At 42.3% G+C, this 17619-nt stretch overlaps 1 protein-coding gene across 12 annotated transcripts in view; it reads right to left on the bottom strand.

The window, feature by feature from the left end:
* LOC129053094 (uncharacterized) overlaps positions 1-17619 on the bottom strand; it is a 67340-nt gene that overhangs the window by 44738 nt on the left and 4983 nt on the right. For 3 of the 12 annotated variants that reach the window (XM_054545175.1, XM_054545177.1, XM_054545180.1), the window contains exon 1: positions 758-17611. In XM_054545175.1, the coding sequence (XP_054401150.1) occupies positions 15360-16037 (678 nt within the window). In that variant the 5' untranslated portion in view covers positions 16038-17611 and the 3' untranslated portion in view covers positions 758-15359. Of the gene's footprint in view, positions 1-757; positions 17612-17619 lie in introns of those variants that run through there. The other 9 variants (XM_054545185.1, XM_054545184.2, XM_054545176.1 and 6 more) reach the window with 8 other exon arrangements.

Raw genomic sequence — 17619 nt, 5'->3', positions numbered from 1 at the left:
ATTGAGTCACCCCAAAAGGTTGTTAGGATCATTCTCAAGTACTGTAAAAACCCTGTCCAGAAGAGACATATCCTCAGACATGCAGTCACACAAGACTCTGCCTTTGAAAATACAGATCCATGGAGGATGAGACAAGAGTTTATACCTCTCTGCACCTGACCTGGGTTGTTTTATTGCTTGTTATGCTACTGACTAATCCAGTGTTCCCAAACATTTTTGGAGTTTTGACATTTCACTGGTTCTAAGTAAAACAATTGTTTGTATTGTTTTTATAAAATGTACCTATCCTACCCCCAAGAATGCTGTAACTTTTCAAAAAAAAATTAAAGTTAATTAAAATGAATTTGGCTTTGAGAAATTTAGAACAATTTTGTGAGGTACTTTGAAATCCTATGAAACACTCTAGAATTCCCAAAACAAGGAGTTGAGAATAACTATTTTGGCAAATAGGTTTGTCTCTCCATACTTTGTTATTCCCACCTATAAAATGAAACTAATGATACTCCTACTCTTTCCCAAGTTTCCCAGTCTATATATTATGAGAACCCAAGCTTATAGAAAGAACTTTGCTTTCCCCAGAGTAAAGTATTCCCATCTAACCCAGATAAAGAAATTTAACTATAACTCTAAAATCTCCTTATTAGATTAACATTCTAAATGTTACCAGCAAAATATGAGATACTGTAACATTACCTGATAACACAGAGACATAAAATTCTTTCAGGCTGCAAAAAGATATTTATGTTACTAAACTTACATTTGAAGATCACAGTACTTGAGAAAGCGTAGATCCAACATCCAAACATAGTTGCCATTGGGAAGGAACTGCCTTTAGCTTCTGTGAACAGAGGAGTCTCTTCTGAGGTAGGGATGGGAGTTCAGGACTCTGAGAAGATAATGTCATACTTTCCACTGGGTTCTCTGTTGAAATGTTTCTTTCTGCAGAGAGATTAGAAGTGCAGCACTGGGAGGAGAGGCTGAAAAACAAACATAAGCCTCCCTTGTTGGAGTACATTTTATCCCCACAAAGTTATTTTGTTTGTGATCACAATTCAGTGAATTCTTTTTGATAGAATTCTTTCATTGCAACTGTCTCTAAGAGGCTAAATTTCTCCAAGCAGCACTCTGGAGAATCCCAGCATTAGACAATAATTATAAGAGTTCTACAAGTAAGCAGAGACCCAGGCCAAAGGGAATGTGATAGGCCATACAGGGTACTGCTCTGCCTCCAGGCTGGATAAGAATCCTAACCCAAATGGATTGGGAAAGAGTCCATGTCATTCTAAAATAATAACAGGGAAGAATCTGTTATGGACTGAATGTGTCCCCGCAAAATTTATATGTTGAAATCCTGACCCCTAGGGTGATGGTATTAGGAAAAGGGTCCTTTGGAAGGTGATTAGATCATGAGGGTGGGACCATCATAAATGAGATAAGTACCCTTATAAAAAGAGGCCAGAGAGCTAGCTCACTCTCTTTCTTCTGTGTGAGAACACAGCAAGAAGATGGCCATCTGCAACCCCAAAGAGGGTCCTCACCAGAACTCATACTAGCACCCAGATCTAAGACTTCCAGCCTCCAAAACTATGAGAAATAAATTTCTGTTGTTTTCAAGTAATCCACTTTACGGTACTTTGCTTTGGTAACCCAAACCTTTCTGGATGAGGCAGAATCCAAGAGTTAGAGATTTGAGAGTCAGAAAACACCTCTAGAGATCACTTGTTGTAGCCTTTTGCAGAGAACAAATTTTCTGTAGGCCTAATGTTAAGGTATCCTTAGGTGAAAATAACTAATGTGACATAAGCTACATATAGTATACAATCTCAAATAACATGATTACACAACTTATTAAGATCCTATGACTATCTTTTGCATATAAAAAAGAAGTTAGCATAAATTAGTTCTTAGCTAATGTGAAAGTATTGAACAGTCCTTTGTGCTTTTTGTTTTTTTTTTTTCTTTTGAGACAGAGTCTCACTCTGTTGCCCAGGCTGGAGTGCAGTGGCTCAATCTTGGCTCACTGTAACCTCCACCTCCCGAGTTCAAGCGATTCTCCTGCCTCAGCCTCCCGAGTAGCTGGGATTACAGGCAACTGCCACCACGTCCGGCTAATTTTTATATTTTTATATTTTTATATTTTTTATATTTTTAGTAGAGATGGGGGTTTCATCATGTTGGCCAGGCTGGTCGCGAACTCCTGACCTCAAGTGATCAGGAGTGCCTGCCTTGACCTCCCAAAGTGCTGGGATTAAAGGCATAAACCTACTGAGCAACTGCTTAGGTTAACCTACTCCTGCTCTTACCCAGAATCACAGGTGACTTTGAGCTTTCAGAAGAGGAACCTATCCCTTAAAAGACCCCAAAGAAACCTTGGAGTGATAGAACAACACTTCATTTTCCCTAGGAATTTCTACATGTTTAGAGAAGGAGGTCTAGATTAAACCAAGCCACTTCTCAGAGCTAACTAGACATACTAACAGGAGGCTGCAAGTTCCCCAGATCATAAGCCAGGCAAAACCACACACGATTCCTGCAAGAATGGCCATAATTTAAAAATTAAAAAATAATAGATGTTGGTGTGGATGTGGTGAAAAGGGAACACTTTTACACTGCTGGTGGGAATTTAAACTACTATAACCACTACAGAAAACAGTATGGAGACTCCTTAAAGCACTAAAAGTAGATCTACCATTTGATCCAGCAATCACTACTGGGTATCTACCCAGAGGTAAAGAAGTCATTATATGAAAAAGACACTTGTACATGCATGTTCACAGCAGCACAATTTGCAACTGCAAAAATATGGAACCAGCCTAAATGCCCATCAACTAACGAGTGAATAAAGAAAATGTGAGATAGATAAATAGATATATACATATATATCTATCTATCTCCCACATATACCATGGAATATGATTTGGCCATAAAAAGGAATGAAATAATGGCATTTTCAGCAACCTGCATGGAGTTGGAGACCATTATTCTAAGTGAGTAACTCAGGAATGAAAAACCAAACATATGTTCTCACTTATAAGTGGGAGCTAAGCTATGAGGACACAAAGGCTTAAGAATGATATAATGGACTCAGGACTCATGGGTAAGGGTGGGAGGGGGGTGAGGGATAAAAGACTACACATTGGGTACAGTGTACACTGCTCATATGATGGGTGCACCAAAATTTCAGAAATCACCATGAAAGAACTTTTCCATGTAACCAAATACCACCTGTTCCCCAAAAAACAATTGAAATAATAATAATAATAAAATAAAAAATAAAGAAGATGACATTGCTGGTGTGAATATTAACTGATGGAGCCACTGTGGAAAACAGTTTGGCCATTAATTCTTTCAAATGCTAAATATAAATTTCCCACGTGAACCAGCAATTCAACACCTAGGCAATAAATAAAATGAAAACCTATGTCCACACAAAGACTTGTAACTATGCTCATGACTGAATTATTCACAACAGCCAAAAAGTGAAAACAATCCAAATGTTTATCAACTATTAAACAGATAAACAAAATATGATACATCCATACAATGAAATACTAGCCAGCAAAACAAAGGAACAAAATACTGATATATGCTACAACACTGATGAGCCTCAAAAACATTATGCTAAGTGAAAGAAGCCAGATACAAAAGACTAGATATTGTATGATTCTATTTATAGGAAATTCCAAAGACAGGAAATCTACAATAACAAAAAGTAAATTAGTGGTTGCCAGGATTGGGGATAGGAAGATGACTGACTACAAATTGGCATGAAGGATCTTCAGAGATGATGGCAATGTTTTAAGAGTAGATTATGTTAGTGGTTACATAACTGTAAATTCACTGAAAGTTACTGAATTGTATACTTAAAAGGGTGAATTTATGGTATGTAAATTTTATCACCATAAGGCTGATTTTTAAAATGAGGGAGAAATAAGGACTTTCTCAGGAAAACAAAAATAGTGATGGAAATCCTAGCCAGTATTCCTACACTACAAGAAATCTTGAAGAGGTTTTTTTATACCGAAGGAATATATTAGATGGAAACATAAATCTTCACAAACAAATCAAGAGTGCTAAAAAGAAATAAATTATCTGATCTAAAATATTACTAGAAGTAAAATATTACGCAGAAGTAGCTATAGTAATATCAGACAAAGTAAACTTCAGAACAAAGAATATTGTCAGAAATTGAGATATTACACAATAATAAAGAGGTCAATTCTCCAATTAGATATAAAAATTATAAACGTGCATGTACTTAACAGAGCTTAAAAATACATTAGACAAACTGTGACATTACTGAAAAAATAAAATGACAAATACACAATTATAATGGGAAACTTTAACACTTCTCTCTTAGTAACTGAAAGAAAATGTAGGCAGAAAATTAGTGATGACATAAATTACTTAAACAGCACTACTATTCACCTTGACTTAACTGATACACATTTTTAAAACTACATCTAATGCATGTTTTTCAGCAGCACATGGAATGTTCATAGAGATCAACCATGCTGTGGGCCATAAAAAAAACTCAACAAATGTAAAAGAACTGAAATCATTAAAAGTATATTCTCAGGAGCTGGGCGTAGTAGCTCACGTCTGTAATCCCAGCATTTTGGGAGGCCAAGGCGGGCAGATTGCTTGAGGTCAGGAGTTCGAGACCAGCCTGGCCAACACGGAGAAACCCTGTCTCCACTAAAAATACAAAAATTAGCTGGGCATGCTGGTGCATGCCTGTGATTCCAGCTACTTGGGAGGCTGAGGCATGAGAATCGCTTGACCCTGGGAGACAGAGGTTGCAGTGAGCCAAGATCACATCACTGCACTCCAGCCTGGGTGACAGAGTGAGACTGTGTCTAAAAAAAAAAAAAAAAAAGTATGTTATCAGGCGATATTGGAAATTAATAAAAGAAAGATATTTGTAAAGGGCACTCTTAAGAGAATAAAAAGACTTACCACAGACTGGAAAAGAATATTTGCAAATCATAAATCTGAAGAAGGACTTGTATCCAGAATAAAAAAAAAAAACCCTCAAAATTCAACAGTAATAATGATCCACACAGTATGGTACTGAAGGAGGTATAGACACATAGAACAATAGAACAGAATAGCAAACATATACTTTGGGAGGCCAAGGTGGAAGGATCACTTGAGGCCAGGAGTTTGAGACTAGCCTGGGCAACAGAGTGAGACTCTGTCTCTACAAATAATAATAATAATAAAAAAGCTGCATATGGTGGCGAACACCTGTAGTCCCAGCTACTCAGAAGGCTGAGGCAGGAGAATTGCTTAAGCCCAGGAGTGAGCCATGATTGCATCACTGCACTCCAGCCTGCGCATGGAGTGAGACCCTGACTCTTAAAAGAGAAAAAGAATATCAGAGACAGAAATAGATCCACACAAAGATGCCCAATTGATTTTTGACAAAGGTGCAAAACCAATTCAAAGGAAGAGGCAGAGCTTTTTCAACAAGTAGTGTTGAAGCAACTGGATGTACATGGGGCGGGAGGAAGAAAGAAAAAGAAAAATGAACCTTGACTTAAACTTCAAACTTTAACTCAAAATGGAACACAGTGTGAAACGTAAAAATGTAAAACTTTTCAAAAAAACACAAGAGAAAATCTTCAGACATAAGATTAGGTGAACAGTTCTTACACTTGGTATCAAAAGCATGACCCATAAAAGTAAAAATTGAAAATTATACCTCATCAAATTTAAAAACTTTGCTCTGTGAAAAACTCTTTCAAGGAGATGAAAAAAAACAAATTACAGACTGAGAGAAACATTTGCAAATTATATATCCCACAAAGGACTTATATCTGGAATATATAAAGAACTCTCAAAACTCAACATTAAAAAAAAAATCCAATTAGAAAAGAGGCAAAAGACATTTAACTGAAAAGGATACACGGATGCCAAATAAGCACATGAAAAGATGTTCAATATCATTAGCCCTCAAGAAAATGCAAATTAAAACCACAATGAGATATTGCTAGAAACCTATCAAAGTGGCTAAAATAAAACACTGTGACAACACCAAATGCTAATGAAGATGTGGAGCAAATGGATCACTGACATCGCTGGTCAAAATGTAAAATTGCACAATCACTCTGGAAAATAGTTTGGCAGTTTTTAAAAAAAAATTATTAGTATTATTATTTATTATACTTTAAGTTCTGGGGTACATGTGCAGAATGTGCAGGTTAGTTATACAGGTATACATGTGCCATGGTGGTTTGCAGTTTCTTTAAACACTAAAAATGGATTGGCCAGGCACAGTGGCTCACGCCTGTAATCCCAGCACTTTAGGAGGCCGAGGCAGGCAGATTATGAGGTCAGGAGTTCAAGACCATCCTGGCCAACATGGTGAAACCCTGTCACTACTAAAAATACAAAAATTAGCTGGGCATGGTGGCGCATGCCTGTAATCCCAGCTACTCAGGAGGCTGAGGCAGGAGAATCGCTTGAACCAGGGAGTTGGAGGTTGCAGTGAGCTGAGAACGCACCACAGTACTCCAGCCTGGCGACAGAACAAGACTCCATCTCAAAAAAAAAAAAACAGATTTACCAAATGACCCAGCAATGGCACTCTTGGGCATTCACCCCAGAGAAGTGAAAACTTATGTTAATGTAGAAACTTGTATATGAATGTTCACAGAAACTTTATTTGGAATAGCTCAAAGTGGAAACTACCAAAATTGACAATGCTTAAATTATAGTACATCCATACTATGAAATAGTATCCAGCAATAAAAAGGAATGAACTATTGATACATGTCACAACTTGAAGGAACCTCCAGGAATTATGCTGAGTGGGAAAAAAGCAAATATGAAAAGGAAACGTACTATATAGTATGCTTCCACGTATATAACATCCTTGGAATAACAACATTATACAGATGGTAAACCAAATAGTGGTTGATAAGGGTAAGGGATGTAGAGTAGGAAGTGGGTGAGGCTGTGGAGAGGTAATATGAGAGGAACGTTGTGGTGACGGCACAGTTCTGTATGTTGATTGTCGTGGAAGCTACACAAAACTATACATGTGATAAAACTGTATAGAAACACACACACACAAGTATATGTATAACTGGTAAAATCTGAATAAGCTCTGTGGATTGCACCAATGTCAATTTTCTGAAATTAATATTGTACCATAGTTAGGCAAGATGTTAACATTGGGGAAGGGTGAGTGAAGAGAATACAATTCTTTGCAACTTCCTTAAAATCTATAATTATTTCCAAATAAAGCTTTTAAAATTAACCATAAGAAAACAAGCAACCCAATATTTTGAATGGACGAGAATATAAACAGAAAATTGACCACAGAAGTTAGATGGATGGCAAATAAGCATGTTAAAAGATGTTCAACATTAATAATCATTAGAGAAATGCAAATTATAACCAGAAAGAGATACCACTATACACCTTAGAGTGGCAAAACAAAACAAAAACATACACAGAAAAACTAGCAGTACCAGGTGCTAGCAAGAATGTGGAACAACTGGGAACTCTCAAGCCCTGCTAGTGGGAATGCAAAATGGTACAGCCACTCTGCAAAAAGTTTGACAAGTTCTCAAAAAGAACTATAACCCAGCAATTTATCAAGTAACCCAGAAATCCCACTCCTATCTACTCAAAAGAAATAAAAACTATGTTCATACAAACCCTGTACACAAATGTTTTTAACAATGTATCCATAATAGAGAAAAAATGGAAACAAACCAAATATCCCTCAACTATAGGACTCATAAACAAAATGTGATACATCTATACAATGGAATATGACCCAGCAATAAAAAGCAATGAACTCCTTGACTGGGTGCAGCGGCTCACGCCTGTCATCCCAGCACTTTGGGAGGCAGAGGCAGGTGGATCACTTGAGGCCAGGAGTTCGAGACTAGCCTGGTCAACATGGCAAAACCTTGTCTCTACTAAAAATATAAAAATTAGCCAGGTGCAGTGGTGCACGCCTGTAGTTCCAGCTACTTGGGAGGTTGAGGCATGAGAATCCCTTGAACTTGGGAGGCAGGGGTTGCAGTGGGCTGAGATCATACCACTGCACTCCAGCCTGGGCAAGAGAGCGAGACTATTACACACACACAAAGGAATGAACTACTGAAAACACAACAACATAGTTAAACCTCAAAAGCATTTTGCTACCTGAAAGAAGCTACATTCAAAAGGTTACAACCATATCATTCTGTTTCTTTGATAATCTGGAAAACTATGGGAATGGAAATTAGATCAGTGGCTGCCAGGGTTGAGAATGGAGAAGGGGTTGAATGCTAAGAGGCGGTACAAAGCAATTTCTGAGGTGATGGAATCGTTTGGTAACTTAACTGTAGTGATGGCATTAGGCAAAAGCCATAAAACGGTACACCACACCAGTTTGCACTGTGTAAAAAAATAAGTAAACATGCCAAAAAAGGATCCCCCTGCATACCCACCTACGTGACAACATGTGCTGTCAAGGATGGAGAGCAAATGGAACTCACACATTGCTGGTGGTAATATAAATTGCTACAGCCGCTTTAGAAATCTGTTTTTCAATATCTGCTAAAATTAAACATATGCATATCCCATAAATCATCAATTTTACCTCTAGACATATACATAACAGTAATACATATTCACCAAAGAAAGTAAATCCAAGCATGTTCATAGCAGCTTTGTTTGTATTACAAAAACCTGGGAACAATTCCAGTATGTACAAATAGCAGAATGGGTAAATAAATCATGATATACTGATAAAAATGGAATAGTGTATGGCAATGAGAATAAAGTATTGTTCACATGACAACATGGATGAGTCTCACAAGCAATATTTAATATAAAAATCCAGACAGTAATAAGATTACATAGTGTATGATCCCATTTATATAAAGTAATAAAAAATGTTACAAAATAGCGATTACCTTTGGGCAGAAGTAGTGACTTGGAGGGTATTACAAAGAGGTCCCAGCGGTGTTCTATTTTGTGATTTAAGTGCTGGCTATCTTGTTAAGTTGTGAATGTTCATCAATGCATTCACTTAATATTTGGGCATGTTTCCTGTTTGCAAATTATACTTCCATTAAAAATGTTTTAGGCCAGGCATGGTAGCTCATGCCTGTAATCTCAGCACTTTGGGAGGCTGAGGCAGGAGGATTGCTTGAGGCCAGGAATTTCAGACCAGCCTGGGCAACACAGTGAGACCTCATCTTTAAAAAAAAAATTTTTTAATTTGCTGGGTGTGCTGGTGCATGCCTGTGGTCCTAGCTACTAAGGAGGCGGAGGTGGGAGGATCACTTGAGCCCAGGAGGTCAAGGCTGCAGAAAGCTATGATCATATCACTGCACTCCAGCCTGAGTGACAAAGTGAAACTCTGTTTCAAAAAAAAAAGTTTAAAAACTTTTAAATGTATGCTTCATTTTCTTTTCTTTTTAAAATTTAGGTTTGCTTATATAGCCAATTGCTGTAAGTCTGTAACTAAAACCAAGATTACAGTAGCTCAACGCATAGAAGTTAAAGATAGATAAGCCAATTTTGTAACCTCACCTTTTACTTTCTGTTTGTTGGCTTTTACATTACTTCAAAATTGTTAAGGAGTAATAAATGCCTGTCCACGTCCATTCCTGTCTGGCCTAGAACATTTAAACTGTCTATAAGTCTTTTGGCTGTAAGTCTCTTGGCCATAGAGGTCCTACCAAGGGACAGGATGGACCTGGGGCAGGCAGCTAAACCACCTCCACAATGCTATGGGACAAAATAAAAGTTTGTCCATTGATGTTGCCTCTGGCAAATCCTGGCCAGAAGGAAAGAATGTAAACCAAAAATAAAATTCTAAGCTCCCCAACCATCTGAATGGACCCCTCCTCTTGGCCAAGGGCATTCCAAAGTTAACCTGAAAAACTAGTTCAGGACATGATGAGGAAGGGGGAGTTGGACATGCCTCATTACCATCAACATGAACACAGTCCTTAAGACTGATAGAATAGACTCTTTAAGTCTAATAAGAAACATTTACAATCTATTCTCTCTGAAGCCTGCTACCTGGAGGTTTCATCTGCATGATAAAACTGTGGTCTCCACAACTCCTTATCGTAAACCAGACATTCCCTTCTAATGATTCCAGGTCTTTAGATAATAACTCAACCAATTATTAATACCAGTCAGAAAATTTCTGAACCTGCCTATGACCTGGAAGTCCTCCAACTTCCATTTGTCCTGCTTTTCCAGACCAAACCAATGTACATCTCACATATATCAGTTGATGTCTTATATCTCCCTAAAAACCAAACTGTGGCCTGACCACCTTGGGCATGTCACCAGGACCTCCTTAGGCAGTGTCACAGGCATGTCCTTAGCCTTGGCAAAATAAACTTCTAAATTGATTGAAAAAAATCTTCAGGTTTTCTGATAAGATTGTCTGATTCCAAGGGAGAGGAGTGAGAATTATACATGAAAGCTTTTGTTCCCAATTGGACAGAAGGATGCAAGCAACTTTTGATCACCTGCTCTACCATGAACAGTGCCAGGGGCTTCACAACAACCACGAGACGTATGTATTTTATGTCCATTTTAGAGATGAAGAAGACTCAAGAACAAGAAGATTACTAGTTTCAATTACAAATATATGATTCCAGCATTTCTAGAATGAAAAACTCAGGGAATATCTGAGACAGAAAGGTCTGTAAAGAGCATTAAATCCAGCCCCTTTATTTTACAAACTGGGAAAATCTGTTCAAGATTACCTATCTACTCAAAGAGAAGGAACTCGAATTTCAATCTCTTGAGTGCCACCCAGTGGACAATGTACCATGACCGATATTTACAGACAAGTTATCAAAAAACTTTACAGAATAGTGGGAAAGAGCATTCATTAAACTGGGAATTGGAAGAACTGGATCCTGTCCCAGTTTTGCCAAGTAAGGTTAGCTTCCCCTCTCTTGGCTTTAATTTCCCCATCTGTGTAATATGAAGTGACAATAGGAAAACCGACATGAGGGAGCAAGTCTTGGATCCAAGACAGAGACAGATCCAGGTTTTGTGGGGCTTGAAGCTTGTAACATTTGGGGCCTTCTTTAAGTATAAGAATGCAAAATTACCAGTATAAAATTGGGAACAAAAGCAAATATTTAAAATGAGAAAAAAAAAACAAAAGAACACACATTTGAAAACGTTGACGAATGTTAGAAACATCTGAAAATTTAGAAAAAAATAACATAAATACCTACTTATCTTTAGTACTTAACTGCCTCATGCACTTCTGTAGTATGTTATTCCTGCTTTTCTTGTTTGTTATAGTTGGAAACACAGGATTCAGCATATAGTTATAATCACAACTAAGATTTATTACGGCAATGTAGTTACGGCACACAGTCAGATCACAAGCAGAAAAGACACAGGCAAAGTTTGGAGGAGCCCATGCACAGACTTCCTTATGCTCTCTCCCTCCCATGAGGGGCCACACAGAGCACGTGCTTCTCTCGGCAACAAATATGCAGTGGCACATGTGATGTTTCTGGCCAGAGAAGCCCAGACTCATTGCCCACACTTTACACTGGGGTTTGGTAACAGAGACATCCTCTGCCTAGCATGCACCAAAATTCCAGACTCCCAGAAGGAAAGCAGGTATTCAGCATCAACTACGTTTTTTGTATCAACAGTCAAGGCAAAGTGAGCCATCTTATCAGTTAACTGTTGACTAGGGAAATTCTGAGAGTCAAGTTTCCACATGCCAGCAGGGAGCGTAACTTCCAAGCAGGTCTTTCTAAGGGTAGCAGTCACAGGAACTGTGACTGTGCCCTTTCTAGCTCAGGACACATTTGATGCTGTGACTGTTTGGGAATTCAGTCCTGACCAATTTAAGAGGTTGTGTTTCTTAACTGTCTCTGGCTCCTGGTTTGCGCAGTTTAATTCTGTACCTGCCCAGCAAAACTCTTCTGCATACTACTCAATGTTTCTAGTCCTTCTATAGGTCCATGGCCTACAATCACAGGAATTCTGAAAAATGCCATTTTACAAAACCCCCTTCCAAATGTGCAAATAAATGTATCTTGTATTTACAATTGCGTACACTGCATGCTGGGTATATGCCTGACAAGAGAGCACTTTTGCTTTTCAATGAAAATGGAATCCTTCACTTACAATTTTACACATCTGATTGATGACTAGAAGATTTTTCCACAGACTAGCTTCTGGTGCTGTACATTGTGAATCTTGGTTCTCCTCCACTGCCAACATACCCCTGATGCCAAGTGCTGCAAGTCACAGTGACATTACAATGTACCCTCCAGCCTCACCCCTCTTGTCCTAACACTGGATGCATCAGCACAGTAAGCAGAAGTATTCCTGCAAGCTATTCCAATAAAGGGCAGCTGGCAATAACTGGGAAATATATGGAATTGCTTGTGGACTCCTGAAAGATATCTCAAAAATATATCCTAAACTTAATGTCCCCTCAGTTGAATTCTCAATATGACCATGGTCATTGCATTGCTACCCAACACACAGGCAAGAGGGATAGAGACAGCATAGTGGAAAGAAAGATTCCCTGAACCAACTGTGGTTAAAATATCTTTTGTAGATTTTCCAAACCATACAACTGTAGGACCACAATGCTAGGGCTCCTTCCAGGGCTGTTCAAGCAAGAGACACTGAAGCTTTATCTTAAACTTCATTCACTTCACTGTGTACTTGCATCGGGTCTACAGACTTACAGAAGAGAAACCATGAGAAAAGACATAAGGCCCAGATAATGAGACACAAGGGAAGAGAGTACACAATCAGAAACAAGGACAAGGAAATTAAGACAAATTCCAGATAAACAAAGTGCAAAATTTACCTGGGAATGTGTGACCTGCATGTGACCTAGCATGGGAGAGGCAGCCTGAAGAGTTATTCTTCCTAAGCTGGGGCACAACACAAGGACAAAAACAACAGAGCTGGCTTTATTCCATGGCTGAGCCAGGAGGACATACCATGAGATTCTGTCGATATTGAGTGGACAGGAGGAGGACTAGTTCACAGATGTCAGGCTTCTTGGACCACAGACAGAGAGAAGTTTTGCTGGGCAGGCACAGAATTAAACTGGGCAAACCAGGAGCCAGAGACAGCTAAGAAACACAACCTCTTAAATTGGTCAGGACTGAACTCCCAAACAGTCACAGCATCAAATGTGTCCTGAGCTAGAAAGGGCCTTCTAGTTACCATATTCCACCATTCCACCAACATCTTTGGTGTACAGATCAAATCACCATAGTCAGGGTCAAAAAGACTGGTTGAGTCCTGCCTTGATCACTTACAGTACAAGCTGAGGCAAATCACTTCCCCTCTCTGAATTTCAGTGTCCTCATCTCTCAAGCAAAGAGAATGATAATGTGGTCCCAGGAGCCCGCGAAGAATTCAGTGTCACATTAGAATGAGAAAAAGGACCGGGAGAGGCATTCCTGCTGACCCAGAACACAACACAAGAATCTAAGGGCAAGCACGCTGTAAGCTTCAAAGCCTTGCAGGAATGTTACCTTTGCTTTACTACAGAGGAGGCACCAGCAGGGGAACTCTCTCTCCGCACACAGTTGGAGTCCTCAGAAAATGTTGATTCTCATGGACTCTTCTCTGTCCCTAATGTACAAGCAGTTTCAAGCAGGGGTCTTGTTGGTATTTTAGGGGGAAATTGATGGTATTACTTTGGGATTAATTTGATAAGACTAACGGTCATTTTACAAAGAGAAAGTCACCCCATAAGTAGTATGGCTGGGAAGGGAGAAGGGAGGAGGACGCAGGGGACCTGAGCAAGCATTGAAATATCTAAATGAGAGGTAAGACAGCAAGGGCAGTTATGCTGTGATTGAAGATGACACTTGCACCCCTATCATCTCCCCACCAACCTCTGGCCCAGATGACTTACTGGCCACGAGTGAATCAATGAATTCTTCTCAGGAAGAGAACCAGTTTGCCTTTTAAAAATGCTGACAGTGAAACCCAAGGGAGGAAACTCACCTGCTGCACCCAGCGTGCAGCCCACACTCCTTCAGTGTTCCTTTATGAGTTGGACCCAATCTAGTTTCCCAGCCTCTTCTCCCATGACTTCACTCTACGAACGCGTCTGCTCCAGCCACGAACCTTCTCTGGGCTCCCTGAATGTACCTAACCCTTTCAGGCTGTCCTTCCCCCGTTTCCCATCTAACAAAACCCTTTCGACCTTCAAGGCCCAGCTCAAACAGCCCCTCCTCTACGAAGCCTCCCCCAGCCCCCTGCCCAGAGTGAGCAGTTCCTTCCTCTTCACATTCACCTAACTCCTCTTGCTTGTAAGATGCCCCCTTACAAGTAACAAAGACATGAGTGTGCACCTACCTTCAAGCAGCCTCTTTCAGGAGGGGGCCTGGCTTCCATCTGCTTTTTGACATACTTTGCACTGAGATCTGCCCTCTCCTGCCAGGCTGTGCTCACACCAATACCGAGAGATCACGAGACGCCCTGCCAGCAAATGCCCTGGAAGCACATCCCCTTCATGCCCCTGGCAGTTGTCTAATGCACACACAAGATCAAAGCAGCTCTCGGGTGGCCTGTTGCAGGGCACAGCACACTTCTGCCTATGCCAAGGCAGATGCTGGGCCCTTCCCTATTGTGCTCAGCAGGCACCCATTCTCCAGGGCGCCTTTTCCGGGCATTAATTCATCCAGTCAGTTAACACGGATTGCACAGCCTATGTGCCAGGTACCATGTGGACCCCACCACCCGTGCCCAATGCAGGCCCCTCTAGTGGGCAACCCTTGCTCCACACCTCCCTATTGGGCTGCTCGAGACTGTCAGGTCGGGCTCAACCTGCTCTCCAGCCCTGTTTCCTTCCTATCCCTTTCCTGAGTGTTAGTTAGCCCCAGTAAACCTTTGGCCCTGCCAACTCCCTCTCACGGTCTGCTTCCTGGAGGACATAATCTGAGACAGTGGGTTCCAGAGTGGTCTGAGAAAGCAAGTGGTAAAATGGGGGCTTGGTACAGGATTGCCCTGCATCTGCCCAACTGGCAACAAGGTTCCCATCTTCGGGGGTAGGTGGCACGCAGGCGGCTCCAGGCACAAGATGGCAGGCTAGTTGCCAGACCTTTGGTGGGATGGCCGGCTTGTGGAGAGGAAGTTCCTGGCAGGTGAGGAGATCCAGGCAGGGCGGATGCCTGGAAATGAAAACTCAGAGAACAGACAGTGGTGAGTATGTTTCCTGGATGACCCACAGGGGATTAATGAGAGGCCAAGAGCAATGAACAAACATCTAAAAATTAAGCAGAAACACTGGAGTCTTCCTGGTGGTTTACAAAGTAGCCCCCGATCCAGGCAATGGGCGAGCAGCAAAGTCTGAAGAACAAACCCAGGACTTGCTAAGGTGGCTGAACTCCAAAGACAGATGAACGCTCAGCCAAGGCAGGTCTGTCATGCCAATGACACAAGCCCTGTTGGAAAAACCTGCGTCCCTGATACATGGAACAGGCACATCTAGGAGAAGGTGTCTGAATATCTGGTCTCCCCAGATGCCCTTGAAACTTCTGAGCCCGCAGCATCAGCCCACCCCCTCCCATGAAGCGCTGCAGGCACCCTATCCCGAAGGAGAAATAAATAACACAAGAATTTTCCCCACAGGTGTCCTCCCTCCCAGGAGTGGCCCTCACCTTATCACTGGCTGCCAGGTAGGGTGACCAACAGTCCCAGTTTGCTGAGTGAATTGCAGTGCTAAAAGCCGGCGAGTCCCAGGAAAGTAGGAGGAATTGGTGAGCCGACTGCCAGACCCGTGACCAGAGTGAAGGTGCAGCACAGCGCCGTGCAGGAAGGGTGTGCTGGGTCTGGGAAGGGGGAAAGCGATGACACCCTTGAGGAGCTGCAGGATCAGCATGCACCTGCAGTGGCCGGGGGGGTCCCTGTGGGATGGGATCCGGATGCAGCTCAACCAGTGGGGGCTGAAAACAAAGGCTAGATAAGGGACTTGGAGACACTCTGCTGCTCAACACAACTGAATGCCCCAGTAGGGAGCCGAACGGATGGGGCAAACCTGTTGATGGCATGGGATGGCCAACAGTGATGGTCCAGGCCTGAGTGACGGTGAAAGGCCCGAATTGTCACGGCAGACAGTGAAGGAAGGGATTCAAAGGCTAAGCAAAGTGAGCTTGCTGGAACTGGCCAGAAGAGGTGAGGCCAGAAGACACCCCGGAGGATCAAGTTTCAGGTGAGGGCCCAGAGGACACATGCGTCAGCAAGGGCACCAGGAATGTGCTGGAGAGAGGGCGCCAGCATCCCTCAGAGATCCAGCGCGGGAATCCTCTGCAGGCCAGGGCTGACCACAGGAGAGTGTCTTGCAGAATGGGGCGCACCGAGAACTGGAACCTGATAAGGATGGTGCAGCCTCCTCCTCCTCCTCGTTTCCTTCTCCTCCTCTCCTCCCCTCTTCCTCCCCTCCTAATTCTCTCTTCCTCCTCTCCCCCTCCTGTCCTTCTTTCTTCCTCCTCATTTCCTCCTCTTACTCTCTTCCTCCTCCCACCTCCTGCTCTCCTTCTCCTCCCCTCCTCCTCATCCTCTCCTCTTTCTCTCCTCTTTCTCTCTTCTTCCTCCTACTTTTCTCCTTCTCATTTCCTTCTCTCTTCCTCTCCTCCTTCTCCTCTTCTCTTCCACCTCCTCCAACTCTATTCCTCCTCCTCTCCTCTCCACTCCTCCCCCACTCCCTCCTCCTTTTCCTCTGCTCCTCTTATTCTACTCCTCTTCTTCCTCCTCGTCCTCTCCTCTTAGTCCTCCTTTCTTCTGCCTCCTCCTCTCCGCTTTCTCCTCTTCTCCGCCTCCTCCTTTCTTCTTCCACCTCGCCTCTTCCTCCAAATCTCCTCCTCTTCCTCTCCTTCTCCTCCTCCTCTGCTCCTCCTCTCGTCCTCTCTTCCTCCTACACCTCTCCCCCTTTCCTCCCTCCTCCTGCTATTTCTCTCCTTCTCCCTTCCTCCCTGTCCTCCCCCCTCCTTCTCTCCTTTTCCTCTTTTCTCTTACTCCTCCTCTTCTCCTTCTCCTGTTCTTTTCTCTTCCTCCTCCCCCCTCATCCCTCTCCTCTCCTTTTCTCCTCCTCTTTCTCATCCCCTCTGTGCTCCGCCTCCTCTCCTCCACATCTGCCTCTCCTTCTCCTTCTGTTCTTCTCCTCTCCTCCTACTCCCCGCTCCTCCTCCTTACTTGCTTTTCTAGTCCTCTTCCTCTTCTTCGTCTCCTCCTCTCCTCTTTCTTCTCTTTTCTGTGTCCTCCTCTCCTCCTTCACCTCTTCTCCTTGGTCTCATCTCCTCCTCCTCCCCTTCTCCTCCTCCTTCCCTCCTTCAACCCACTCCCTCTCTTCCTCCTCCTTCTCCACTTTTCTTCTCTACTCCTCCCCTCCAGCTCCTATTCCTCCACTTTACCTCTCTCCTCCTGCTACATCGCACATTCACACGACCCTGTGAGAGTCAGGGCAGAAAAGGAAAGCTAAAAGGCGGACAAATGAGTGCAAGAGAGCAAAGAAGGGAACCCTCTCTAATCTAATGGGCAGGGCACTGGACACATTCGAGCACCTCCTCCTTGGGGGAGGGGTCACAGCCTCCAGATGGAGGGGCAGTGGGACACTCCATGACCTCCGGGGTTACT

The sequence above is a fragment of the Pongo abelii genome, chromosome X (assembly GCF_028885655.2).
Source record: "Pongo abelii isolate AG06213 chromosome X, NHGRI_mPonAbe1-v2.0_pri, whole genome shotgun sequence".
Classification (NCBI taxonomy): Eukaryota; Metazoa; Chordata; class Mammalia; order Primates; family Hominidae; genus Pongo; species Pongo abelii.
This window is presented reverse-complemented; position numbering and strand designations above follow the sequence as displayed.